Source organism: Columba livia, chromosome 7, assembly GCF_036013475.1.
Source record: "Columba livia isolate bColLiv1 breed racing homer chromosome 7, bColLiv1.pat.W.v2, whole genome shotgun sequence".
NCBI classification, from domain to species: Eukaryota; Metazoa; Chordata; class Aves; order Columbiformes; family Columbidae; genus Columba; species Columba livia.
In genome coordinates, this window is record NC_088608.1 from 4498465 (window position 1) to 4525933 (window position 27469).

A 27469-nucleotide genomic window follows, 5' to 3' on the forward strand; every position below is an offset into this window, starting at 1 on the left:
AGTGGTAGATTAGCTTAAGTGAATACAAAACACCTAACTATAATTATCTTGTAATTCTGTCAGCAGAATATGGTTCTGCGAGGGTATTTGAGTGTGACGGGAAAGGAGGAGTGCATTAGCTCTCATGCTGATGGAGAAGGGCTGTTTGGGGTATGCACGGTGCCACGCGAGCCCTGTTGAAATGTGGGGTAATTCTTTTAACAGTGCTGGGGAAACTTCTCAATCCAGGGCCTGTTTTTTTCAGACCCGAATTTCTGAGGCTGTGACCTTCCTGAAAATAAAGTGTCGAGATGCCCACTCTGCAATCATGACCCATGTGATACTATACACAACTACCATTTCTCTGCTATATTCTTCAGAGCAGATCAGACAAGTTTGAAGATGAAATTAAATATCCCAAATAGCATATGCCCTGGAGTACATTTCTTCATTAATATAGGCCATTCTTTTCAAGGACAACCTGACAGACTTGTTTCTCCCTGCATATCTACTCAAGGTTTATCTTCTAGGTGAAACTAGATGTCATACTCCTTTTTATGACATATTATCTCCTACAGCGAGCTCTGCTGATATGACTGTTTAAAATAGCACTTCCAGCTCTGGTTGCATAGCTGTAGCATTTCAAAGCACATGGGAACTGCTCTCCTTTCCTGGGAGAATTAGCTATTGTGCAACAATGACCGAATCTGCATGCTTAAAAATTGAAAACACTAAATTGTACATTGTCATTTCATGTTTAAATCTTGCAAGTACGTAAGAAGCTAAGAGAATCTACACAAACAGGTTTTTTTTAAGGCTACTCATCACTTCGAACACAAGTTTTAATTAGCTTTTTGGCAAGCAATTTCAGAGAAAGACTTTCTCTTAGAAAACTCTAATTTGTCAAACCCCAAAATTTTCAGGAAATATTTTCTGACAATATATCTAGAGGAATTTTTTTTTTTTACAATTTGGGGTAGGGAAAAAAGAAAAACTAAAACTATAGGAAAGAGTGAAAACAAGTGCAAAAGCCCAGAAGCCCAGTTGTAATAACATTAAAATAGGAAGGAGCTGAGGTTCAAGTCCTTATTGCAAAGATATTTCCATCGTACTTTGCTCAGAGCCAGTGGACTCAACGGGTCAAAGGTATTCCTCACTGATCTTGAAACATTTCACAGATTTACTTTTGACACAGACTGAAACCCAATACAGTATTTTGTGTGTTTGTTTTCTCTCTCTACATCTTATTTGATGTCTGTCCTACTAGCAACATCCAGATTTGTTTAACTTCAAATAATCAATTTTTAGAAGTAATAATATTTCCATATTACACACTGGTTATCTATGTATTTTAGTGGGCAATTTTCTACCCTGCACCTGTGGGTGTGCTGCAACATAATACTGAGAGAGATTATTCATTTCAGGAAGATCCCCTTTGGTTACAGAGGGATAAAGAAAAAGTTTACTTAAGAGAAATCAAAAAGGATTTGGTAATCAAGAACACTTGGAAGTTATCCATATACTGGATATATAACATATGAGCAAATGGAAATTACTAAAATGTTTAAGTAATGCAATTCTATCCTAAATCTGAAGTCTCATTCTGTTTTAGTAAAGGGAGACTGGGAGATGAAGAGTAATTCTGAGCATAGGAATGTGGGAGTCTTGCTGTAAGGGATTAAGAATTGCACTGCGTAAATTAAAGTCTAGACCAGAAAGTGAAGAGGGAAAAAAATTACAACAACAACAACAAAAAACAACAAAACAAAACAAAACAAAAGGCAAACAAACAAGCCTCAAAACAGAATGTTAACTTTCATTGGATCTAACTCAGTTTGGTTCTAACCCTTTTTGGATGTATGAAGTGAAACTAATACATGTCACTTTGCCTGAAACAGCAGTGTCTCATGGTCATAGCATCAGTTTGGAACCTACATAAATTCTCCAGATTGAATGAATATGACAAACTACATTGTAAATTGGGGCCTATTACATGTTGCAAAATGATCTGGAGTATGCAAGTGTGTTATTACTGTTATAAATCTACTTTGGTCCAGAAACGAGGTCTGATTCGTCTCATTTGGACACTATACAATATGGCAGAGAGAAAAAAAAATGTAAAAAAAAAATCCAAGAATTTCAAGCCAATTATAGTGTTCACGTGCCATCAACTTTCTGCTCCAAGAACTTTGAAAGTTAAGCCAAACCAAACCAATGCAAATTGGTGGATTTGGACATCCTTTTCATGACCACATTATCTTAGCTGGATTGTTAACAACTTATTTTGGAAATACAATTAGGCACAACAGAAAAAGAGAGAGAAAAAAGTCTTTATAGTTCTAATATCTTGATTCTGTGAACAATTTTCAAAGTAACTTCTCTTTTAAGGGTACCTCTATCAGGAATAAAAACATCAGTGCACTGCTGTCAGTGTTTCTTCACGGCAATCTATAAATACTTAGGGAACAAGATGAAACAAAAGCCATGCTGAGTTTCCTATCTGGTTCTGGCATTTAAGTATAGTGGTAAAGAATGCTTTAGAAAAAATATTCATTGTAATCAAGTCCAACTGTTGTTCACTATAGGGTGACCTTCTTGTGTTTTGGAGGGGAGTTTATCAGGGAAGAATCACAGGATTTTGCCATAGAGGAGAACAAGTATTTCGTTTGTTTTATATCCCAATCTTCAACTTTGTTTCTGTTTGTTTTAGTGAGGAACCTAAGGACAGGATAGACCCACAATTGAAGTGACAGCCAGAACTTGACAAAGACTTCAATATTTCCGTCCTAAATTTTGTAATGGTATGGGAATTTTAGGAGAAAGATGCAAGAATACATCAGTTTAACTGACAAGCTATAGGCAAATGTTGTCTATTTTCACTTAAAAAATCATAGAGGTACTTCTGATGAGAAAGTTAAAACACAGCTGAACTCAGGCTGGCTTGAGAATCATGGTCAATGATGAATGTTATATTCAATCTGCTGCACAGAAGACATTCAAGAGCATTTGTTAAAGAGCATTTCTCGTACTCCTGCTTCTAGCCAAAATGGAAATAACTGTAGATGTAGGCCAGTGTCAGCTCTAGCATCAGTCTGAGCTGGAACCAGGTGGTACAGAGAAACATTAAAAACACAGGAAAAAAGGAGAGCTTAGGTGATATATTTTTCCAAACATATATTTTAAAATATGAGACTGATATTGGTTGAGGTAGTTCTGGTGTTTTACGAACTGATTTGAATGAAACGTTCTCATTTTTTTTCTATTACATAGAACAAATCCCTCTCCAAAATCACACTGCATTCAGCCTAAGTTTCATCTATATTTGACAATATCTTCAAATTGAATTTGACAGTATCTTCAAAAGCAACATAAAAGGAAATTCTCTATGTGTGGGGGGAAGGGAGAATGGTAGACGGAGATCGTCTCTCTGTTTTTAAACAAGATTTAGAATTTGAAACATGCCATTTTAAATAGTAATAGGTAACTTCCTGCACAGAAACCCATGAAACTTCCACAACTAATGTATCCTGAAATAGGTGTGGTCCCCAGGCCTGGTAGGAGTTTTGTAAAAGAAACCATCATGCTGGATTCAACAACAAAGTGAAGTACAAACTTGAAGAAAGGCATTCTTTAGTTAGTCCTTTCATTTAAAATCAGTTATGTTCAGGGCAAAAATATTGTATTTCAAAGGAGCCTATTATGCCTTCCCATAAACAGAAAGATCATACGTTTTAAAACTAAAGTATCATTATGTAATCAAGCTGTTGTATTATAAACTATTTTGTGGGCTCAGATGCCCAGGGCTATCTTTACAAATATTTAAGAGGTCATTATCAGGGTATGTTCTCCCTAAAACTATAATTCTTTCCTCCTGTTTTCATATGCATCTTACCATAAATATCTGATATGTAAACAATTTTTTTAAAGTTTACTAACGGCACAAAAGTGTGGCACGAATTCATTTAAAGAAGCAGAAATGGGTGAATGCAGTAAATACATCAATGGCAAGATAATGTGTTTGGTGAGAAAAACACCACAAAAAATGTGCAACAAAAATAAAGTTTCACAAAAGTATCAGTATTTGTATGCCAATAGAAGGAAAATCATGGAGAGCAGCAAACATTAAATCTGAAACTTTAAAATTCAATACCAGAAGTACTGTATCTGGATAGAGTTACAAAAGGTACCCGAACTTTCAGGTGAATGTGGGAGCAAAAAAAATCAGTAGTAAAAATGATGAAAGAAATCTGAGTTAAACCAGAGGGAAAAAATCGACATGGAAGCATTAACAACAAACAAGGAATACATGGATGTAAAATCTGCAGTGCAGGGGTGGTGTGAGCTGAAGATACTTTGAACAAGTAAACTGTACACAGCTTGATCAGCTCGAGTTGGGATGAGCAGCAGCCCCTTTTGAACATAAGATTATCTGCACCCAGTGCGGTTTTCAGTGTTGCTGACATCTCTATCGTGATTTTCGGTGTGTGGCGTTGGGTGGGGTTAGGCATGTCCTAATGCTCCTGGAGTGGGGTAGGAGCTGAGACTGGGATTTGCTCTGCTCTGCTGGGAAAACCTTCTCTTTTGATCATCAGGACTACGCACTTCTTGTACTCCTCCCATCAAAGGATTACATTTGTGAGGCTGAAAACATCCCAGCTGACATCTGTTATGAAAACAGGTCCCATCCCTAGCCCAGAGAAGGTACTCAGCTACCATGGAAGTGGGTGCCATACAAATGCCATGTTAGATAATTCTATCAGATAGGTAAGGGTAAACAAACTTAGGAGACCCAACAGCAGTTGATATTGGAAGTCAATCTATCTGAAGGACAAAGAGATAATCACTTGTAAAAAAATCATTTTTTACTTATCAGTGCTCATGTATACATGTCTCTCATTTGTAAACAAAATACAGAGAAATAGTTGGAAATAACTAAGGCTGTAAACAGTGGCAGAAGAGTTATTCTGCTGTTGTAAAAGCAGTAAGAGAGATGCACTTGGAGGCTGGCTAGACTGACCTCAGTCCCAGACAGTCTACTTAAATAATTAATTCAGGACTCTATGAACAAATAATTCATAGCAAAATATAATTAAGCCTAACCAGCATGGTTTCATGGAAAGCAGGGCCTTGTCTAGCAAACTTGTTGCATTTTTTGATAGGATTGGATTTTTGACAGGTCTGGTTGATAAAGGCAATGGTGGTGAAATAGTATGTTTGGATTTCCATGAGGCGTTTGACTTAGTACCACATGACATTTTGATTAAAGCACTAACATTTTATGGAATTAACAGGGCATATATTACATGGATTAAAAACTGGCTCAATGACAGACCTCAAAATGTGGTTGTTAATGGGGGATATCAGTTAACAAGGTCATAACATGCAGAGCTCTCAAGAGTGGAGCTCTCAGTCCAGTGCCATCTAATATCTTCGTCAGAGATGGGGACAATGAGAAAAAAAAAAATCTCTGTTGGCAAAGTAAGTAGATGACACAATAATTAGGAAGATATTAAATGATGATGAGGACAGGTGAAGTTACAGAGGATCTGAACTGCCACCATAAATGGTCACAGTCTGATGAAATAACTTTTCATATGGAGAAACACAGGCTACATCCCACACTCTGGATGTAGCTTACAGAGCACTTGAGGGTTATTTTAGACAATTAGCAGAACATGTTCTCTCAATTCAGTGCTATAGCAAAGAGGACTAACATGAACCCTGGAATTGTAGAAAGAGGAGTATCAAACAGAAGAAGAGAAGAGGTTACACCTCTTCATGTGCTACACATAGGATCTCCAGTAGAGAACTGTACTTGATAATGAAGCAAATAAAATGAAACATAAAATATATGCTTCATTGCTTCATATTGAAGAGAGGATGGAGAGGTGTCCTCTCCATCGGTACTTTACACATCATTTGCAGGTACTGGACTCATGACCAGCACTGCCCAGTTGTAGGACCTGTGACAGACAAGCCTGAATTCAAGGTAGCATGAACAAGATTTTCTATTTTCTATTATTAGTAGAAATCCAACACTACGTCAGAATTTAGTAAAAGCAGAGATAGTGGGGGAAAGAAAGGAGAGGTTGTACTAGTTCTTAACAAGCTAAGAAATGACTGACATGAGGTTTGGTGAATGTCTTTAGGAAATTAGCTAACAAGAAATAATTCTATGTTTGACTGCAATAATATCAAGAAGATGAGGGGCATTCCTACATAAAAAGAGAATCTCATTTTTCCTTGCCGTAATAACTTCAAGACGCAATGGAAGGAGAAAAGCTTGACTAAGATCTTATTGTTTTCAAGACCCTGTAGAAACTGTTTAATGGAAGCAATTACAACACTGAATATGAGCATTACATACTGAGAATAAGTAACAAGTGAATATGATGGATTATATACTTTATGCTGTTTCACTTGATGGTAGAATTTCCACTTAGATATTTATATACAAATAAATAAGGGTAGAGACAATACAAAGCAAGTGCAATTTAAACTAGCAGAGTCCACTGCTATGCAGGGCTGCGTTTAATGCCTAAATCAAGCTTGCTTTGCCTTCGTCTTCTTCTCTATTGTGCTGCACTGACTTTGACATTCAAGAAGTTTATGGTTTAAAAGCCCCAGGAACAAGACGTACTCAGAAGGCTCCCTGTAACAAGAAATAAAACTCAGCTTTGAAGCTATTTGTTTTGAACGAAACCATCGAACATGCAGCCTGTTCACTGTAATTTTGCCGTTACCTCCAATATATACTTTTGCTATTCTGATAGTCCCACTTCTTGCAGCTAAACAAAGTGACCTCATTGCTTTCCACTGTATTTTCTTTTAAACATTGGCTGGGATGATTGAGATTCAGGAATGTGGGAAAATGGATTCCCAAGCCACGTCCATCCCCTTTAATTCTGAGCTGTAATTTTTGGCTTGACTTGAATCACAGTCATCACATTTCAGTCTGAATCTCTCTGTAAAGTGATCTTTCTTAAACATTTCTTTCACTCATCATGGGATCAGAAACAAAGCCATTCTAGTCTTTCAGCGAAACACTTACAAACGTCTTCTTACAGCGACTCACAAGAGCTGAATTTCCTTTAAAAATGTTTGAAAAAGAGGAGGTTTTCATTGCCTGATTGTCCTCTTTGTGAATCTTGTCATCTGTATGCCATGAGCTACAGCTATTTTAATCTGTTTTTGTTTGCAATCCATTTGGTGTCCGCCCAAGAAAATGCAGGTGATTCTAATTAACTTACTGCTGAAGATGTGGAAAAATCTCAATTGTGCTACAGAAAATTATACACTTAAAACCTTCCCTCTATTATTTATAACGGCTTATTAATGAAAATGATTACATGAATACATTTACCACCTGATTCATCTTTGTTCACTTTTTAAATCAACAAGGTTTATGCTAAGGGAGAAAAATCCCTACCAAATACAGACCTCAAGTACACACATCAGCTCACTGGTTTAAAAGGCACTTTAAAAGGAAATAACAGTGTCTTACTTTATGCAACACAGCATAATATCTGAAATTACCAAAGGTTTAGAAATAGCCATTCTCTCTCTGTAACACATTAATATTCACTTTTGTGAATGTTCATTTATTTTTTTTGGTTTGCTTGTTTGTTTTCTGTTTTAATACCTCCTTCACCACTCCTATTTGCTCTCATTTGCTGCATTTCCTGCTTGTCACGTATGGGTTAGTAGGTCCATTCTGACCAATGCTTGATTTACTTGAAACAAAATAGAATTTCTATGGCTCTCTGCTACTTTACCAATGACAGTTTTTTTACCCTGCTTGACCAAAAGGTCTTTCAGAAATCTTCAGGAATCTTCAAAAGCTGAATGGTCCTTCATCAGTAACTCTCTTGGGATATAAGCAGCTTCATGTCCCCCAGCTTCCAAATCCTACCTGTCTGGTGTTGTGGCATGATGGTGAAGGGAATTTCAGGTGGAGAGATTTGAGTCATTTTGTAGAAAAATCAATACATGTTAAATACTAGCACTGGGTATTTTCTACTAGGTACAACTACCAACAGCCAGTTTACCACTTTATTCTGTGCTATGCAATGTAAGCTTTGATAGTCTAATTTGAATGTGATGACAATGTGGATAATGCAGTTTATTTTGGGGAGAGTGAAAGCCTGAATAAAGGTTATCGTTTTAGGAGAAGCTGATGATGGAAAAACTCATCCACTGTGCGACATGATCAGAACAGCTGGGGATGTAATGTGGAGGGTAGGGGGAGAAGAGAGCCAAGGTATTTTGTATGTTCAAGAAATATATACAACATTGCCATTTCTTATATCCCAGCTGTGCCTGTTAACTTCTGGAAACATGTAGAGCTCAGCAATAAAGCATACTTGACTGATATTTACTGCAATGTGCATTATAAGACATTTTCTGTCACACATTATGTTCTGAAAGAGTTAAGTAACATGAAAAATACAGGCTCAAGATTATATCTGTCATGGATGAAAATACTACATTTATGCCTCATTGTAATCCATTCATTGGTTTATGGACCCTGAGCCCTCCAGGGAGTGTCACAACTCCACATGATACTGCTGAGAGCTGTATTTTGCTTTTGGATTTCTGATTTAGCTGAAAGAAGTTTAAAAACACATGTAGCCTGACAACTCCCTATTGGCTATACAACTGAGGAGGGTCAAGAGCATAAAGTCTTCCAGCAAAAGCCAGCTGTAACTTATGCTTGCTAAACTGGCTGAAGGTCTGCCTGTTACAGACAGTAGCAAACAAGAAATTTATGCATTTTGCTAAATCCTCCCACTTTGCTTAAACTGTGCTTCATTTGGGGATCCATCATCACCAACTTCATGCCTGTGTTTTTTGAGCAACATCAGAATACTGAAGGAAATTGCACTCGGGGGGGGGATCTAACTCTTCTCTTAGGACTATATAGGACTTTCAGGCAGGTCCACTGACATCAGTAGGAACTGTGGTTAAAAGCTAAGGGATGGATACAATTCTCCAAACATCCCTTACTCCCAATGCTGATTTGAAACAGAATTTAGTGCACAGTAGGGACAAATCTGTTCCCGTCTTTCACAATAGTGAGAGATTAAATTAGACCTCAGTAATGTCACCTCCCCATCCTGACCAGTGCTGCTGCTTGTTGGACTTTTAACGGTTGGAAACTGAAGAGCTGTACTTTTGGGCACATGTAATCTTCAGCCAAAATGGGTAAGGAGCTTGTATTTTCTGGACTGTAGTACCATTGTTTGGCAAAGAGATATACATATTTCTGATAATAGTGATTGGGATAGAAAATTTGGGATGGAATAGGGATGTTTAGGATGGAAGTTGAAAGTCACAGGACAGTTTCTTCCATCATTCCTTGGCCTTTCAGAGCTAGTTGATGACTCCAGATGGGCCCAACACTCTTCTGTTTAAAAGACCATTTTTTAACTTGTTCAGGCTTAGATATCTCAAGGTTATGTATCTTATCTTCAGGAATGGGTCCTGCCTAACCATTTGTGGGCATGTCGTACAGCTGTTGCACAGTGCTGGGAAGTGGATGCAAACACAGGATTTAACTATTATAGTTCAACAATGGTTAAAGAAATATCAGGGAGGCACTGGGTAGTGCTTGTTTCTTTGCCTAACACAGGAGCCTGGATCTGTTTCTTACAGTTAGAAATTAGACCAGCTCAGTTCTGGATTTCAAACAAGGACTGTGCAGAACCCTGCTCTAAAAATGGAGTCTGGGCTCTCATGTGCAGTTGATAATGGTCTTGGCTTGTCCATATCATATTGTAGGCATCTTTGTATTTGCTTTTTATCTTTAAGTGGGAGAAAATGTTGAAAAATTAGATTCTCTAGTCTAAGGAACACTATCAGACACCTTTGGGTGTTACAGTCCATGCCCATGTGGAGAACTCAGAGGGTCTCTGGGAAGATAAAGACACATATGGCTGTCTAACACCAACTTATTGAATTTCTAGCATTGCATATCTATTTTACATATAAATGTGATCAAATATGTGTATGTATATGCATAAACATAGGCACCTTTTAATTCAGTAATAGATTTTCTGATGTACATTGCAGACATTTAAAGAGACAATAATACTTAAAACAAAGGGATGCCACTAAATGCTCTTGCACCATCTTTCGTGTGATGAACCTCTCGTCTAACAAGTGAGGAAAATTTTCCTGTTTTTGCAAAAGTAGTATTTAGTGTTATGAAACAGTGGCATTAAGCCGTATTATGTGGAAAAATCAAAACATTAATTTTTATATGACAGAAGCTTATCATGCTTAGATATTTTCCCACTTGTTTTCCCCATTGTAGTGACAGGACTCTGCAGTTAGATATATTATTTTTTCCTGACATTCCCACTACATTTTCTGTCCCCAAACAGGTTCAGGTAACTTCAGAGCTTTTTTTCTGCCTTCAGTTAATTTGGCCAAAATTTGAACCATTACCAAAGCAACCTTTGGCAAAAAATGTAGCCAAGATATCTACAGAAACCATAAAAATCCTGAAGAATTACAGAGTGGTAAGTACCAAAAATTTAAGAGACTAGCGCATACTTCATTACTTTGACAGAAGAAACTCCATAGTCTTCATTTGGTGTGCATACCATGGTATGCTGCATTAAAATAGCACAAAACTTGTATATGAATTACTCAGGAACTCCTGAAAAGAGTTGTTTAAGTATAGTCTGAAATGGAAAAAATTGCTTTCTGCTTTGAAATATGCAAAAAAAAAAATAAATCACAATGAAACACAAATAATATAACTGAAACATAAGTGAAATGCACAAGAAATTAACAAAAATACTGATTTCTGAAAAGAAAAACCAAGTTGCTGGCAATGAAAGTAAATGCATAAATATCAGTATAATTTGATATTTTCATGGAAGATAATTATTTTAAAATGTGAAGCTACAGAAAAATTTTTTATTTGAATCATTGTCTTTGTATCTTAATCCTGACTGTGACATGGAATGATGTAAGGAAGGTGGAAATCCAATCTCATCCCTTTTACTAGGGTTCACGTAGACCCTCTGGTGTTTCTGAAGGCTTGGAAAGGCAAAGTTGGCATACAGGGTTTTCCATATCTAATTTCCTTCTCTGGTGAAAATTCCAGTAATTATTAATGACATTTACTATAGAGACGTCCAAGACAGTTGCAAAGTTTCTAACACAAACTCACACTGTAAGCTGTGCTCTCTGTGTTTTTAATGTATGGCATATCAGAATACAACAAATGCAACTGAAACAGAGATAACAAAAGAAACCATTGTGAAAAATTTCTAGTGTGCACATTCAGATACTTTTCTGACATCAGTGCATCATGATGGCTTGCAAAGTATCTAAAAAGATTGTGTCTTTGCTCAGGGATGGCAGAAGTGCTGTGTAAAAAGCTTCATCACTGGACCAGGGCTGGTTTTGAGCAGAGACTAACCACTGCTGTGAGGATAGTCCTGCAGGTCATAGATCAGGGCATTAAATAAAACAGTTTGTGAGTTTTAGTGATAAAGTAGGAAAACACGAATGCCTAAAGAGCACCCTTCCAGCATCTCCATGTTTGGATTCAAGCCTGGCTTACATTTTAGCTAGGCTGGAGAATTTGAATGATTTTGTTTTCAGCGGTTAGAGCAGATGCTCAGCTTGTTTGAAAATTTTATAGGCTAAGTGAAAGCAGTTTTCCATAGAAGAGGATGTATCTTATCTCACTGCTAAGGTTTATTAAAAATATGTAGCACCTGATAATTTAACACCGAGTGAGTGGCTGTCAAATTTCTCCCCTCTCTGTGTATCCATCTCATACACACACACATCTACACACGAACAGAGGAATGCTTCTCCACTGCCAAACTATGTGCCAAGATTTTGTTCACTTTAATCTCCATCATATGAGTTAGACGACCATGAGGCAAAGTTTCTACCAAGTATGCTGACAGATTTTTAGTTCTAGTGGCTCCACGGGGCATCGCTACAAGTACAGTAAGAAACTTTTCGTATTAAAGATTTCTGAGCTTATCTGTTTTCTATTTAAGCCAACATGAGCAGTATCACCATAAAGAACTCAACACTTGCTAACTGATACCATACACCCATCAAAATTATTTCATTTCTAAGTAAACAAAAAGTTGTGGTACCTCCAACACCATTGTGTGGTTACTGCTGGCACAGGAAAGCCGCTTGGTGGCAGCTACTTTGGTGTTTTATGTCACATAACACCACGTCAGCTCAGGACTGACAAATCTAAACATATGGTTTGAAATATTGGGGGAATTTTTTCCTGTGAAGATGGAAGGAAGAACCATGGAATAGCCCCTCTGTGTCTTTTGAGGACTTTCTTATTTTCTGAATGAAGACATCTCAGAGAAGACCCACCACCTTACCTTTGGTTTGGAGGGCTCCTCAGTGATTTTAAGAGCCTCAGTATTATGGCCCATAATCTGGGTAGCTGAACAACTCATTTTTTGTTTTTAAATCCTGAGAGAAAATCTGGATATTTACATCTGTGATATATATAAAGCTTAAGGCCCTGATCCAACAAAACACTGAAGCATTTCCTTAACTAGAATATATAGCCATGGACCACAAAATAGATCGATTCAGGTCCTTAAGAGAAGACTCCGTCTGTTTTGGTGGACCGAGGCTGGTATCAGTAAAGCAGGAATTATAGAACAAAATAACCTATATCCATTACGAAGTAGAATAAGCATGAGAAAACAGTTTACAATGGCAATATTTGTGTCCTGAGAATTTCAGTTATTTGAAATGCATCATCTCTGACACCAAAACAAAGGTGTATGAAGGAATCATGAAGAGAGAGCTGGATCAGGCTGGCCAGAGCTGCTCAGCATCCAAGTGATATGGTTCTGTTGCGTTACGAAACAAAATGACCGCATTTTGCTCTCATTTACATCTATGTCATTCCTCCCAAACCAAGGAGCATTGTTTGCCTGTGTGGAGACAAAAAGTTGGTTTGCTATATAATTATATTCATGATCTGTGGGGATCTTGATTATAATAAAACAATCTGCTAAACGAATGTGCAACTGGAGATCTTTAAAACTTGTTAATTCCTTGGGGGTTTATCAGGCAGTAGCCAATCTGGGGACAATTCAGTTACTAGATTGCTAACAACATCGGTTTCATAAATTCAGAGGAGTAAAATGAACTGAAAAATCTTCTCTTAAGTGTAAACCTTAACATAAAGCCTTCTTTTTAAGCTGCCCTCTTACTTTGCCCTCTGCCTTGCTCCTGACGCTTTCTGTTGGTACGATTTCTCTCACTTAGGTATCAATCCCATTAGACTGCTATATTATATGGTTAAAATATTGATGTAACACAGGCTGCTACAGCAAATAATTGAAGTAATAAAATACAACTGCAGTTATTTGCTCTCTTGAATTGCGAGCAGAAAAAAAAAAGAGACAGGGTTTTTTAAACTGACCCCATAGTGTTGCATACAGACAGCAAAACTTTTTTTAATGTGTTTTCTTTTATTGCTGTAAAACTCTTTTGAATAAAAAATACAGTGTACTTGTAGTAATTTTTTCTTTATTCCACAGGAAAAGCAATTAGCCTACATTGTGGAATGATGCCTTCATAATTTTATTTAAAAAACCATAACTTCATTTTTCAGTGGCAGGGATTTTAGAAGAATCTGAAACTACAATTACTTTTTTTTCCCCCTTAAAGGAAGTTACTGGACTTAACGATTTTTTTAATGTGTATGAACATCTCCTCTAGGCCAAGACTCATTTTGTGAAGTGTTAGCCCAATGTGTTCTATTAATGGCTGGACCGTAAGTTCTGACTAAGCAGGGTTTGCAGTGGCAATCCTGCCAGCTCCTTGTCTGTGATGGCATGTGGACTGTACTAGAGCACAGTGCCTCAAATCTTCGCTTTATTCAGGAGAAAAAGGAGGACTTTATAGCTTTTGCACGGCTAGGAAGTCGATACTCATGTGTAATCTACCCCAAATCTGACTCTGACCAGAGGGTACGTCAGGAACCTTCATTTTCTCTTTGGCACGGAATATCAGCTGGCTTTACATTTCTCAAGACTTTTTGTTTCAGCGTGTACAAATGTCAACTACTTGATTTACAAAGTATATTAACATTATTTCAATATCTAGAAAATGTTGTTTGATTCTTTTTTCTTTCATAGGTTAAGTGGTTTATTTTATTTATTAAGACTATTGAAAAAGATTTTATGGAAAATTCTGAAGACAAAATGCCCTGTTTCCTTCTGCATGTTCACTAATAGATATATTATACAATGCTAGAAAAAGGCAAAAGGCCAAACTCATCTCTGGTGTAATTCCAGTAAAAGCAATAAAATTACACAAGGCATGAATTTGGCCCAGGCATTGCAAATGTTACTCTGGTGCACACTGAGTGTCTGCTTGTTGTTACTGGCAAGGCTTAAAATACAAATCCCCCTCTTCTTCGTAGAAATGGATACATTTCTCTGGAACAGATTAATCAGTGAAACAGGTATCAGGTAACTATGACAAAGACAGCAACTGGTTCGAATGCTTGCCTTTTTTTAATGGCTTTTTCTTCTAACTAGCTTACCATCTCTGCTTCCAATTTTTAAAAAACATTTATTTATTCTCTCTCTTACGCATTGTCATTGCAAGGCTTTTTTGCCCTTTTTTTTCCTGCTGTTGTCTCCTTTTCTCTAATTTGTCTTGTATGCCCTTCCGTGATGTTTCCTGTTGACACTTCTTGATATTTTTCCTCACTCAGAATGTGGCTTTCTAGCAGACACAGAGGCCCCAGAGTGAATACCCTTCGGAGCCAACTCGGACTTGGACCTTGCACAACGCTATTAACTGGCTCTTACTCTAAGAAAGGTGGCTATAGCGCGATTGCCTGAGCCCGAAGACAGAAATGGTTGAGGAAAGCCTGCCAACATGTTTGCACTAAGTTCAACCACTCTTAATTTCTACTCAAAAGAAGGATAAGCAAAACAAAAAAAAACCCCATGCAAACAAACAAACCAAAACCCAGCAAACAAACAAACACAAAACCTTTTAAATCACGAATTTGCAATGGCTTTTCTCAGAACTTTGTTGCTTTTTATTGCATTCATACGTACGTTTAAGTTTATGCTTGTTGGCCACTTTAAAGTAAACGTAGTTCAATGCCCGCAGAAACAGTTTTCTTCATCCCACTAGAATTCCCTGGAAAAAGGCTTTATCTGCTGAGCTGCTGGATATTTGTGTGTGTGTGTAATTTTTTTCCTATCAGCTTGTTTTTCTTTTTTAAAAAAATATAAAAAAATCAGCACATATAAATCTGGGAGCAGAAGCCTCCTTGGAACAAGATAGAATCATAAAAGACTTCAGGAATCTCATCACAAGCTAAACAGTACAAATTGCACATTCTTCATGGAAGTATTAGCTCTTAGTGCGTGCCTGGATCCAAGTATAATAGATTATCCCAAAGTGGGAAAGAATGAACAGTACAAAATTAGCAGAACTGGGAGCTCAGATCATTTGGTGAAGGAATATGATCTCTGTACTTTCAGGGTACTGAATTCTAAAGCCACTGGAAATTGTATGTAAAATTATATCTGGGTAAGCAAGGAAGCATGTGTAGGCCTGGGAGGAGGGGAAAAAAGTTCGGAAAATACCTTTCCAGGGGAGAATAAGTACTGAGAAACAGTGAATAAGCTTGTAGGAAACAAACTGCTATTCACGAAGTCTCTTGCTCTGAGGGTAGAAATATGCTAAAAGATACAATAGAGAGAAAACACAAACAAAATACATTTCAGTGACTGCTCAGGGGCCAAGTGCTGTTGGAGAATAATCCTACACTCAGACAGAAATCTAAAACTGCACAGGATAGAGGTTGGTCTCCTGAGGTTTCCCTTCTTCTCAAGAAAACGTTGCCAGAACAAATCCTTTATGCCACCAGCTGATGGGTTTGGTCTGATCATGCTGGGAAGCAGCCCAGGAACACTGGACATTTAATGGGAGTTCAAAGACAGTGGTGAGCAACCCCTGGCAAAACTACCCTGTACTTTCAGACTTCCAGGTCCTCAGGAATGATACTGAAGAATTTTCAAGAACCAAATACATAAAAAAAAATATTGCTTAAGCTAAATACAACCTGGAGGAGCAAGTCGCTGAACACAAATCTAATAATATGGAGCATTACAATAAATATAAGGATATAAGCTACTAAAGGTTATATATAGTGGCTATTAATACATATTTTAGCTGCAATGGCCTCATGGCTTCTGCCATCCTCACTGTGCTCCTATAATCTTCTAACTACACCACAACAAAGTTAGTGATCTTGGTGTGGGAGTTCATCAGCTTTAAGAGGTGTTTGGGACTTTGGCAGTTTTCTTCCATTAGAAAATGAGATGGCATTAAACTGTTTTAAAACCTCATTTTTCCCAGCTATATAAATATATATTCACAATACTTTATATTTTTAAAACTCATTTCCTCTTTGCTTCACTCCTTGAGATAAGTGAACTCTCCTCTATGTAAACTTTCTACCAGAATACTAACTACATTTTAAGCGGGATATGATTTAGAAGGTAATGAAATATCACTTTCTTTTTCTTTTCTTTTTTTTTTTTTTTTTTTATAAATAGGTTTTAAAGTGCTTTTAGCTGCACTTTAGCTTTTAGATTAAGAGATAAAACTGATGAAAGGGACACAACCTTCTGTCACAGGGCAGCATGGCATTTGGGAGGTGAGGTTGTTTAAAATACCATTTTTATCTTCATTTCTCTTCATCAGGATGACTGTATTTCTTTACTGCATCTCATAAGGTACTTTATCTTTGCCCATAAATACATTTTCTCCCTTAAACACTGGATACTTTCCTGTATGAGACTTCGCATGTGTGCCTTTCTGCAGTATTATGCATAATCAAATTGCAGTTATGGACAATAAAGGCAAACGGAGTCTCGATTTTTAGGTGTTTTGGAGTGTCAAACTTTGGACGTTTTTGAGAAATTGGATTTTCACACAGAAAGTGCTTAAAATTTCTTTCTAAACAGGGTCTTCTTAAAATTGCACACCCAGCCTCTAAGTGCCTAATGGTCGCTTCTGAATTCCCGCTGGTCCTACCTCAGCAAACCAATCCCCCAAAACAAGAACCCTACGCTCAGGGATCTTGTGTCGCTGTTCTTATTTAACATGATTTTTTCACTGGGGCTGAAAGGAATGAAACCCAGTAAATAATACACTGGACAAACAGAGAAGATAACAAAAGGAAATAGTTAAGGTACTATAATAATTTTAGCCGTTCTTTTTTCAGGTCACTATAATCTGCCCAAAGATAACTAATTGTTCAAAGTAAACATTCCACTCTGACCACAAAAGGAATCCATTACACAAACATATAATTCACAGTCATTTTTAGTGGGTTGTAAACAGTTTGGAATGAGCATAAAATGGGACAAAAATCAAAGTGAGCATTTAGAAATGAAAAAGTGTTTGCTACAAAAGGTCAGTCCCTTTACTTGGCAAACTATGTAGAAAAGCCTGGGAAAATGTTGAACACACAAGCAGTAAGGGAATTTTAAAGCCAACAACCTCCCTGTTTCTTTAAACAGACATCGGAACCTATAACTGGATCCTGTCAAACAAACGACAGCAAAAAAACATAACAGCTGCTAAGAAGTAAAGTTGAAAGATAAAGTTTTCTAAGCTAAGAACCTTCTCAGAAGTGGACTAAAGGTCTTTCTTAAATCTTTATGCAAGGTTATGGATCCCAGGGTGGCTTTTAGGCATTGAATCAAATATGTAATTTTGTGTATCATTCCTGTCAGAGCATCCTGTGCTCCAAGAAAAGCAACAGAAAACAATGTCTTCAATGTCCAGTTCAGAATGGAAACGGTACCTGTAATCATCAGCTTTGCTGCCTGCAGTGTCATTTTTCAAGTCATTTAGGCTGATTTGAGAACACTAACTTGGATTTGGGAACAGACGGAGAAAATGAAGGACATTTCAAAAGAGAGATGAAAGTTAAATTATATTTCCCTGGAGCATTAGTACTATATTTCTTTACAAAACCTAAACTACACTGGATACTCTCGATAGGTTTAGGATACTGACTGCTCGGGGTGTTCATTTACTCTGTCATTAGACACACAGACAAATGATCATCCCCAGAAAAAAGTTTAGTATCAGACTGTTTTCACCCAGTACAACATTACTATGAGAAGTACTGAATGTCATTTTGTTTAGGTACAATGCAGACTGATATTTTTGATTTTTTTAAGCATTTTACTCATGCCTTTTACATATTTAAGAAAAGGGGGGGGGGGGGCTGGGGGGGGAGCAAAAAAAGAGCCAGAACTTTTAAAGGGTCGTGGATAACAAAATAAATAGGCCACTCAAGAAATGACTGGAAATTATATCTGGCCTAGAAACACCAGAAATCTCGCATTGCGTCCCACCCTTGGCAGGAGTGCAGAGCATGTGAGCTGTAGCACACGGGAGGATTGTCCCAGGCTTTCCCTGCTGCACCCCCAGCTCGGGGTCAGGGACACCTACCTGACACTTTTTGGGGACAAGAAGAATTGCGGAAGACAGACTGAAGAAGCAACTCATCAAATAGCCCCAGAAAAGCCTGAGATGCATCCAAGATAGATGTTGATGACAAAGGAAAAGACTACATAGAAAAAATACTGAATATGATGTTCCATGAAAAAATTTCCCTCCAAGGCCCTGAAAAAGTAGAAAGAAATGCTAGAAATCTTTGAGTAGCCACTGTATTTGAATGGTACAGACTTATTCTCTTACCCTCATCAGATCATATCATATACGTGCAAGTTTTTTTTTCTATTTAGGATATTGCATTGGATGCCAAGGGTGCAAATGCTCTTTGCCTAAATACCTTTGACTTCAGTGGCATGGGTCTGTATAGTTAAATACCCAGGACAAGAAGTTCATAAAAAAATATGAATTAGTAAATAATAGAGGATGGATGAAGAAAAACCTGAGCTTTCATTTTAAAAAAAAAGTTTAAAAAGAATAAATTTATATGTGACTATTGTCTTACAAGTTTACAAGAATGGGCACATTTTTGTGGACTGTTAAACTCCACTACTGGCCCTGCAAGATGGGTGAGTAAATGTAGAAAGACCTTCTGCTTCCCAGCCCTGTTTCAATAACTAGAAACACCCAAAAAAAAAGGCTGAAAAAATGGAATTCACTGTTGAACAAGTGCATCCTTGTTGGGGAGATAAATATGCATTATGGTGTAAGAATTTTTAGACCAGTCCTTGTAAAGTACCCCTGTCCTGCAACGGTGAATAAGCAAACAGTAGCCTAAGGGATAAATGACCAAAATCTGATCTAAGTTGCAGCAGAATAATTTCAGAATAATTCCTTTGATTTCAATGTAGACATACATTTAAAAAATAGCGTAACTAAACAGGAAATCCCAACAGCTAATGACACCCTCTGCATTTTTAATCTGTGGGAGAATACTACTACAGTTGGCTACTGTACATAACCTCATCTACACAGGAAAATGCACTAATTAATATGATTTATTCAGATCACTGCTAGACTCTCTGTGTAGAGTGATAATGTTTAAAGAAAAAATAAAAACACATAGAATATCAATAGGTAAGTAAAAATTAAAAACATGAGCTGATAAATAAGAACACAACCGCTCAGTAAAGTATGTGTGTATTGTAACCTTAGTCTCCTAAGGTCTTTTTTCCTAATAATCCTTTATCTTAAATGAAGCACGCAAGTAACATTTTGGTACAGTTACAGTATGTAGATGATATATTTTCTAAATAGGAGTAAAAAAAAAGCTCTCCTACAACAGCCAATATGCCAGCTGTACCGAGTATCTAGGCCATCTTACTAAGACTATGAAAGTAAACATACAGTTTTCATTAAATGTGCCTTTCCCATAATTGGTACGTAAGTATTTCCCATGACTCTGCAGTTGAGTATCTTGGCTGGAGGCATATCTGGCCATTAAGAGGAGGCCTTCAGATCTGTTGAGTCTCAGCCATGCTGGGAGACTTGGCACCTCCACATGCTGCTTCCTAATACCAACCCCAGTATAAAATGTCATCAGAAGCTTGCATAAACATTGGACTTAGCTTCACATAAATTACTGCTGTCCTGAGATAGTTTATGCCAGAACTTAGTAAAAACAACACTTTGGGTAAATAGAATGCGAGTAAATGCAAGCGTCTTAATCTAAGAAAACGATAATAGAAAACACTGTATATCAAATATAAACTCATAAATACAGTGATAAAATGAAATTTTTATCTTGTGCCGTATGATTAGCTTTTATTTACATATGCGACTAACTAAGAGGGGTAGACTTCTCGAGTCATAGCAAGTTTGAAGGAAACAGAACAAAAATGCAATACTGCAAAGGATGAACTTCTCTGAAGAAACAGTGATATTTTAATTTTCTCCTGTGAACTTTTCTCTCATAATCACACAGACAATAAACACTTAATTAGGTTTCTTGGATTTTTCTATTACAGTGCAGCAGTGCAGAGACCTCAGGCCTCACTTCTCCTGGAGGAGTGGTCAAATACTACAAAACACTTATGAAATATCCAGTGCATCTTTTGGAGAACCTGTGCTAAGATTGTAACCAAACAGTCAATTAGATGTGTTCTGCATGGCATGTCATTTTTATAATCTAATCTCTGTCTTTCCTTTTCATGTTCTGAATTTCTCCTCACAATTCCTCCTCTGTTAATAGTCACTTCACACATTTCTCCCCTCTCTTTGCCTCTTTCTTTATCCAGCCTCAACCTTCCTCCAAAAAACCAATGCTACTATCTCCCCCTACCGAATTATCTCCAGTTTTTTAGTCTATGACTTCCTGCCAATCATTCTGGGAATAATAATATCCCAGTGCTCTCTTTGCTGTGAAATTAAAGCATGAATTTCCCAGAGTTTGAAACTCCAGGGTAGTTTTTATTGCACCTTTCTCTATAAAACCAGGTAACAAAGATGGAATTAAAATAGCTTTTTCCTTTGTGGTTAACGGTCTAAGTATCTTTTTATTTTTCATTGGTTCTCTTGTTCTGAGGCTCCAGTATATGGTAGTGACAATGGGTTCACCCAGCCTTATTCTGAAAATAAATTTTCTATCTTTTGCAAGATATATGTTTCCCCAGATCCCTGGAACAAGTTGTAAACTTGTAACAGATGGTGATGAAGCCTCACATTTTTATACAATACATTTTAAGATTCTGCATCTACCGCATGTACCTTCCAAAGAAAATGACCTTCAATGAGAGAAGATGCACTCTGAAGAAAGGAAGACAGGCAGCAGTGTTAAGCTCATCTTTTTATACCATGAAAATTCTTATTAAATTAATCAAAACTTTTAATGAGGATGAATACTTATTCCAATATTCTCACAATATTTTGGCTTTTTAAAATAACTAAAAAATTAGACACCTGCACGCATTAAAAAAAAAAAAAAAGAATGTTCACACTAGAATAATTTATTTTGGTTGAATACTATTCAGGACTTAGGAAAAAGTATTGGCATTACACTCACCAGAGACTTCAGAATGAGAGTTACTGACGTTTTATTGATGTTTAGCATTTGCTTACCCAGAGAAAGACTAAAACAACAACATGTCAAACAAAATGTAAGGAATAATCAGCATGAATTGGTACTATCAGTAAGACAATGAAGATACAAAAGATACAGAATGGGATACAGTTCAGTCCATATTTAAATTATATATTACAAATTGAACTGCCTGCGTATCCTGGCAGTTCAGAGTTACAAGGCTAAAGTTCTGATTACTAATAGAAAAAATAAAATAACGTTAAATATTAAGGTACTCACCTCTTTTTTCAACAGCTTTTATACACAGTCTTACAAACTGGGGGACCGTAGATTTCTCATGCTCACAAACCAAGTGCAAATGGGAGCCAAAAATTTGATCTACATTTGGAAAAAAAAGAGAGAAGAATACATTAAAGCACATTATTATCTCTCTTCTGAGCTTTCATATTAGTTAAAAACTCAGGTATCGAAGATGGACAGACAAAGTTGGAAACAAATTTTTTGGAGTCCTAGTGGTTGTTAACTCCTGTCCCAAAACCAAACCTCTCAATACCTGCTGCTCCTGGCACTAAGGTTGGGCTCAACTTTAGTTTAGACCCTGAGCTTTCTAAGGCTTGAAAGCTGTGGTCTCTGGAGGTTTCTTGGACCTGCCATAAAAATGTGAAGGCTATTCTAGAGATACTGCTCTATACCTTGTTGATCCCAAATCCTACGTGATATTATCTGTTGGCCCAAACTTGAAAGGTATATTGTTGGGCAACCTGTCTGTTCTGCAGATACAGAGTTCCAATCTTGCCATATATCACCGTAGGGATGCAAGGGCTTCATTACTTTACATCATTACAACTTGGTACAATTTAATCTCATCTTTACAAGAGGTTTTCTTGGTCACTAAATGGCCCATTAAAAAAATGGAATGTCCTAGTTGTGTTTTGATGAAGATTTCATCTTACACTAAGTTTAACTTGTCATTCATGTTGTTTCTTTGATGAATAATCATTTAAGTAGATAATGCTACCTTTTAGTTTTTATGATTTTAAAGTTTTGAGCAACTTAGAATGTTGATCTTACAGCATATTTGTATAAGCAAGTTAAACTCCTCAGATTACTAATTAGCTTCATTTCCACTTTATATGTTTGAGAATTTATGAAAGGAGCAATCAGTAATGGGGATGTTGTCAGTTAGAATCAAAATGAATCAAAGAGATGAAAGAAACTACTCAATAGGAGCCAGTTAAATGCTTAAACAATAGGAGTGTGCTACCATCATTAATCCAAAGAGACAGTCTCCATATAGCATTTCAACAGACTAGTACATTTTGGAACTTGGCACAAAAGCTTTCGAAATTTTTGCTTACATAGCTGAGGGGTATTAACACAAGCTCGGGCTCTGCGGAGCAAACCCAACAAGCACAGTGACATGCAGAACAGCAGGAGCTCCTGCTGTCCTCTACAGCTCCCATGACAATAAATATTTCCCCCATAATCAGTCCCACCATGTTCCACCATAATTAGTTTGTAGACTTCTTCCTCCAAGCAGTGCACCTTATTCTCATTAACAGGCGAAGCTTCACTTTCCTATTGTTAATCACTACTACCTCTCACTAAGCTTAGATTTCAAGAGCAACCTGATTGCCTTTCTTTTCCTAATACCCCAGAGTAGAGAACAATCAGGGAAACAAGGTGGTGTGCATGGGATGGTTTGGGCTTCTTGATATGTATCAGGGAAGTTGAGGGTTGATCTAGATGATCTTTGAAGGTCCCTTAAAACCCAAACTATTCTATGGTTCCAGCACCTCCCAGTGTATGTGATCTACCTTCTGGCAGAGTACACCAAAGCCTGAATTTAAGTTAGTCGGAGTTTAGGCTGCAGAAGGGATGGAGGACCGGGTTCACAAAACTATGCTGAAGAAGATTGTGTGCATGTGTGGCATTAAGCATTAGCGAACAGTCTGTTACATGTTTTGGGGTTATGTTTCTGACAAAGCACAGTCTGGTTACATTTTCTTCATAAAACATTTATAGCTGCCTTCAGTGGTAATTATATATACAGAGATTTATGATTAAAATGTACTAGCACTTCCTCTTTTGACATCTTAATTGTTTTTTAAAATTTTAGCAAAGACCTGTCAAATTCTTTGCATAATATGGAATGGTCTCCAATGTAAATTATGTTAAAAAGAAGCAAAAATGTGTCTTATTTGGTGGACAAAGTCACTTGTAAACAGTTTTGGAAGCAAAACAGGCAAAGGACTGTGCTGTGTTTTGATGGCAACACATGAAGAACTGAACAAAATTAATGCATGGGTGTTCAGCAGCTTCTCTTCTCTCTTATAACCCCTTTATTACCAAATTCCAGGATTATTTTGCAGTTACTCTTTCAGTCCCCAGTATGAATGCAGAATACTTGGTATTTCTAGGAGGAAATATTAAAAAGGCTGGAAACTATTACACATTTCTCACCTAGTCCATTACTTCTTCTCTGAGTGGAGATTCTGTATCTTCTCCAGCAAAATGTTTAACCTCATTTTTCTGTACCTTTCACTGTATGTATATATTCACATCCCCTATCACACAGTTAAGCGTTAAAACAGCTCTTTAAAAAACAGTCACTCAGGATTTTTGTCTTGAATGGAAGGTGAAGCCAATCAGCATTAATTGTTGCTGAGCACCAAAAGAGACTAAAACAATGACACACAACAGCTTTGGATCATTTCCCCCTTCAAGAAGTTTGTGAGTATTTATAAGAACATGATCTCACCCAAATACTCTGAATTCTGGGTACTCCTGAACCACAATCTCCGTGACTCTCTCTAGTCAATTGATTTCTTTGCCGGATCTGTTTCTGTACAGAAACATGGGAATGGCAGTAGCTACGCTGCCATATTTACACTCTTACAGGTCATGGGGATGATTGAGGAAAAATCAGCTAAGATTTGTTTGTGCACCTTTGTTTTCCTTTGAAAACAAGGAATTACAGGAATGGCAACTTCCTAATTTTTGTTAAGTGGATTTATGTATAAGATTAAAATATTATATTCTTATTCTTTTATAGAAATGTTTATATCTTTTAAAACTAGCCTAAGGGGAAACAATCCAGAAGATTTTTTCAAAAAATAAGAACTGCTCCCAAAGGGATAAAAGAAGCAAAAATCTTTTGTTTGATTTATTAGTGATAAGGCCCCTTCAAAACTTCGGGTTTTATGACATAAAAAAAAAGATGTACACAACACTCTTAACCTCCTGTTATGACAGTTTATGTTTCCTATCCAGCTTATTTAACTCAAATGCCTGGGAAATAGACACGATTACCACCTTATGGAATGCTACTTAACTTTAAATGCTCCCTTCTGAATAGAAATCCGCTTTATCTTCTCAGAGTTATTCCAGTTTCTCAGGAGTTATTTCCTCTATAGGCTCCTGAAATGCTCTTGTTTCATCATTTAAAAATTTAAACTAACAATTGTTCAGAAATATCTTTTATTAGAACAAAGGCAATTTCCCATACAGTGGATGCTGTTCACAAGAGCTTGTACAAAGGAGCTGCATACTATGCCCATATACAGCTTTAATCATTCACTCTTTCAGCTGTTATCAATTTAAAACCAATGAAACTCCCACACTGAGTCCATTTGAGCAGTCAATTTTAATATCTTGGGGCATCTGTAGTTATTCTGAATTGGCTGCAAAAGCAGAACTAACAAGTTAAGCTCTAACCATAAGTCTACATCAGGCTGGTAAACCATACATCAAACACAGACAGTTAGTCAATACTGTAGTATGAAAAACCAACAAGCATTTTTAAGAAGAGCAATATATTCATAATATGTTTGGTGGTATGGTTTACATTACACATCCCTGATATCTGCACATTCAACTTTCTATTTAAGATGGTGGGGGGTGTGACAGCTTTGCACATGGATATAAAACGAGACACCAGAAGAGGAGGGAATGGACATTCGCAAGTTGTATAATATAAAATGATGATTACAGCTGCAATGAATTGCTCCTTCTGGTGAGCTTCAAGTTTTCCCAGAGCCTGACAGAGCTCCTTTTTTTTTGAGAAGCTCTTGCCGGCTGCAGCAAAGCCACTAATTCTGAGCTGCAGAAATCTAGTCTATGGGAGACAATACTTCTGGAAGAGAAACAATTAAAACAAAATCACTCAAGCCACATCCTCACTGAGAATGTCATTGTTTAACTGGTTTTGGTGTACAGGGATGAGATGTGGCCACACTTGGAAAGAACTCCTTCTTCAGTGTTTTTTATTAAAAAAAACAGGGAAGGCTATGTATGGCTCATCTGCCCATTTCTCAGGGAGAAGCTCAAATTCTGATATGCAAGGAGAAGGTATAATGGTGTAATGCCCAAGTTTTTAGAAACATGAATTATATCTACACAATCCAGTGCCTTACAGGAGCAGAGTTAACTCTACTACAGCTGGATTTGAGCTGCTGGATTACCAGAGCTCTGTATAGATGTCTAAGTTGTTTGTTTTCTTTGTATCTGTTTGAACGTTGGCAGGGAAAAGGGGAAAAGAGAATGAAAAGCTGAAATAAAAGAGGAATGTACAGAGAGAAGAACAAAATAGTAGGCACCACAGCGATTAATTTTTTGCAGGGACAAGGGATGTGGTTGCAAAGGGCCATATTCTGGAAGGTGACTTCTACTTGCTCGTTCTGTAACATCAGACACATTAAGTCAGACATTAAAATGATGCTGAACCCAGACTGGGGCTCCAAATAGTGCCATGATGCTTTTACAATAAGTGGGCCAGGTCCTCAGCTGACCAAAGTCAGGGAGACTGTCAGGGGAGCTCCTGTGATTTATGCGAGCTGGGAATCTTGCCAGTCCTTTTAACTTGGAGATTTACTATATATCGTTGATCTGTGGTGGTCATCAATTAAAAAAAAAATTACATTTGTGAACAGTTACTATTAAGTGGCATATGAGCTACTAGATTTGTTTCATATTCTCAGAAAAATGGAAAATGGAGAGTACTGCAGACACTGGTCTCTTTTAAGAAATGATGGTGTTTTAGTGGGACAAGAACTCATTTGAATTCAAAGAGAGCAAGTCTGCTGTGCTTCTCAAAACACGCATCCAAAAATGAGACATTTTAGAATTATCTGAATTATTTCTGACCATCACGTTAAAGGAAAAAAAAAATAAATTACTTTATCCAGTATTTGGCCATCCACAGGGTTTGGGAAACGTACTTCCAAAAGTCCACATAGTGGTTAAAGAAAGAAAGAAATACCCTTGTGACTCACTGTCCCTGCAACTTGAAGGAAACAGTTCCTAACTTTCCCAAATTATTATGGGCACAAGATTACTTGCTAAATTCCTGCATAACCCAGAAGAATTACTGAGCACACAAAAGGTAGGTCTTAATCTACTCTTTTGGACTTCTCATGAATGTTACACTCATTACATTGAACTGCTCCGAGGTCCATTGAGACATATGAGACAATAAAGACTTTTCCCTTGTCTAGAAAGAAAATGATTGGTGATCTCTATGCTGCTATCTGCACAGCCACCAACATATGCTGAGCCCTGTTCTATAGGCTATCAAGCCAAATCACAGCTAGTTCCTTTCACTAGCAATTGAGTGGCTTTTATTTTCATCTTGAAAATGTTGTAACCATTCCAATTTTTATGCTGTTTTGGGTTTTGCCTTGACTTAAGAAATGAATTCAATGAATTTATTGAAACTGCTTTGGTGTCTATCTTTTGGGGGAGAAAAAAAAAATGAAACAAAAAACACAACCCCCCAGAAAAACAGACAAATTTCTTGCCAGCTGCATCGCTTTTTCCTCCTTTCCTACAGTGTCATTTGTGTTAAGTTGTTACTCATGCTTTTTTACCATTTACTGAAAGTGTATTTTGTGACAGTCTATTGCCAAAACAACCACCAGAGCTTTAAAATCACAGTTTCACAGAAGTATTTTT

General features: G+C 37.1%; 1 protein-coding gene across 9 annotated transcripts in view; it reads right to left on the bottom strand.

The window, feature by feature from the left end:
• The window catches only part of ARHGAP15 (Rho GTPase activating protein 15), a 362427-nt gene that overhangs the window by 142459 nt on the left and 192499 nt on the right, over positions 1–27469 (bottom strand). For all 9 annotated transcript variants that reach the window (XM_065070247.1, XM_021296541.2, XM_021296543.2 and 6 more), the window contains one exon: positions 21797–21895. In XM_065070247.1, coding sequence (XP_064926319.1) covers positions 21797–21895 — 99 coding nt within the window. The remainder of the gene's footprint in view (positions 1–21796; positions 21896–27469) is intronic.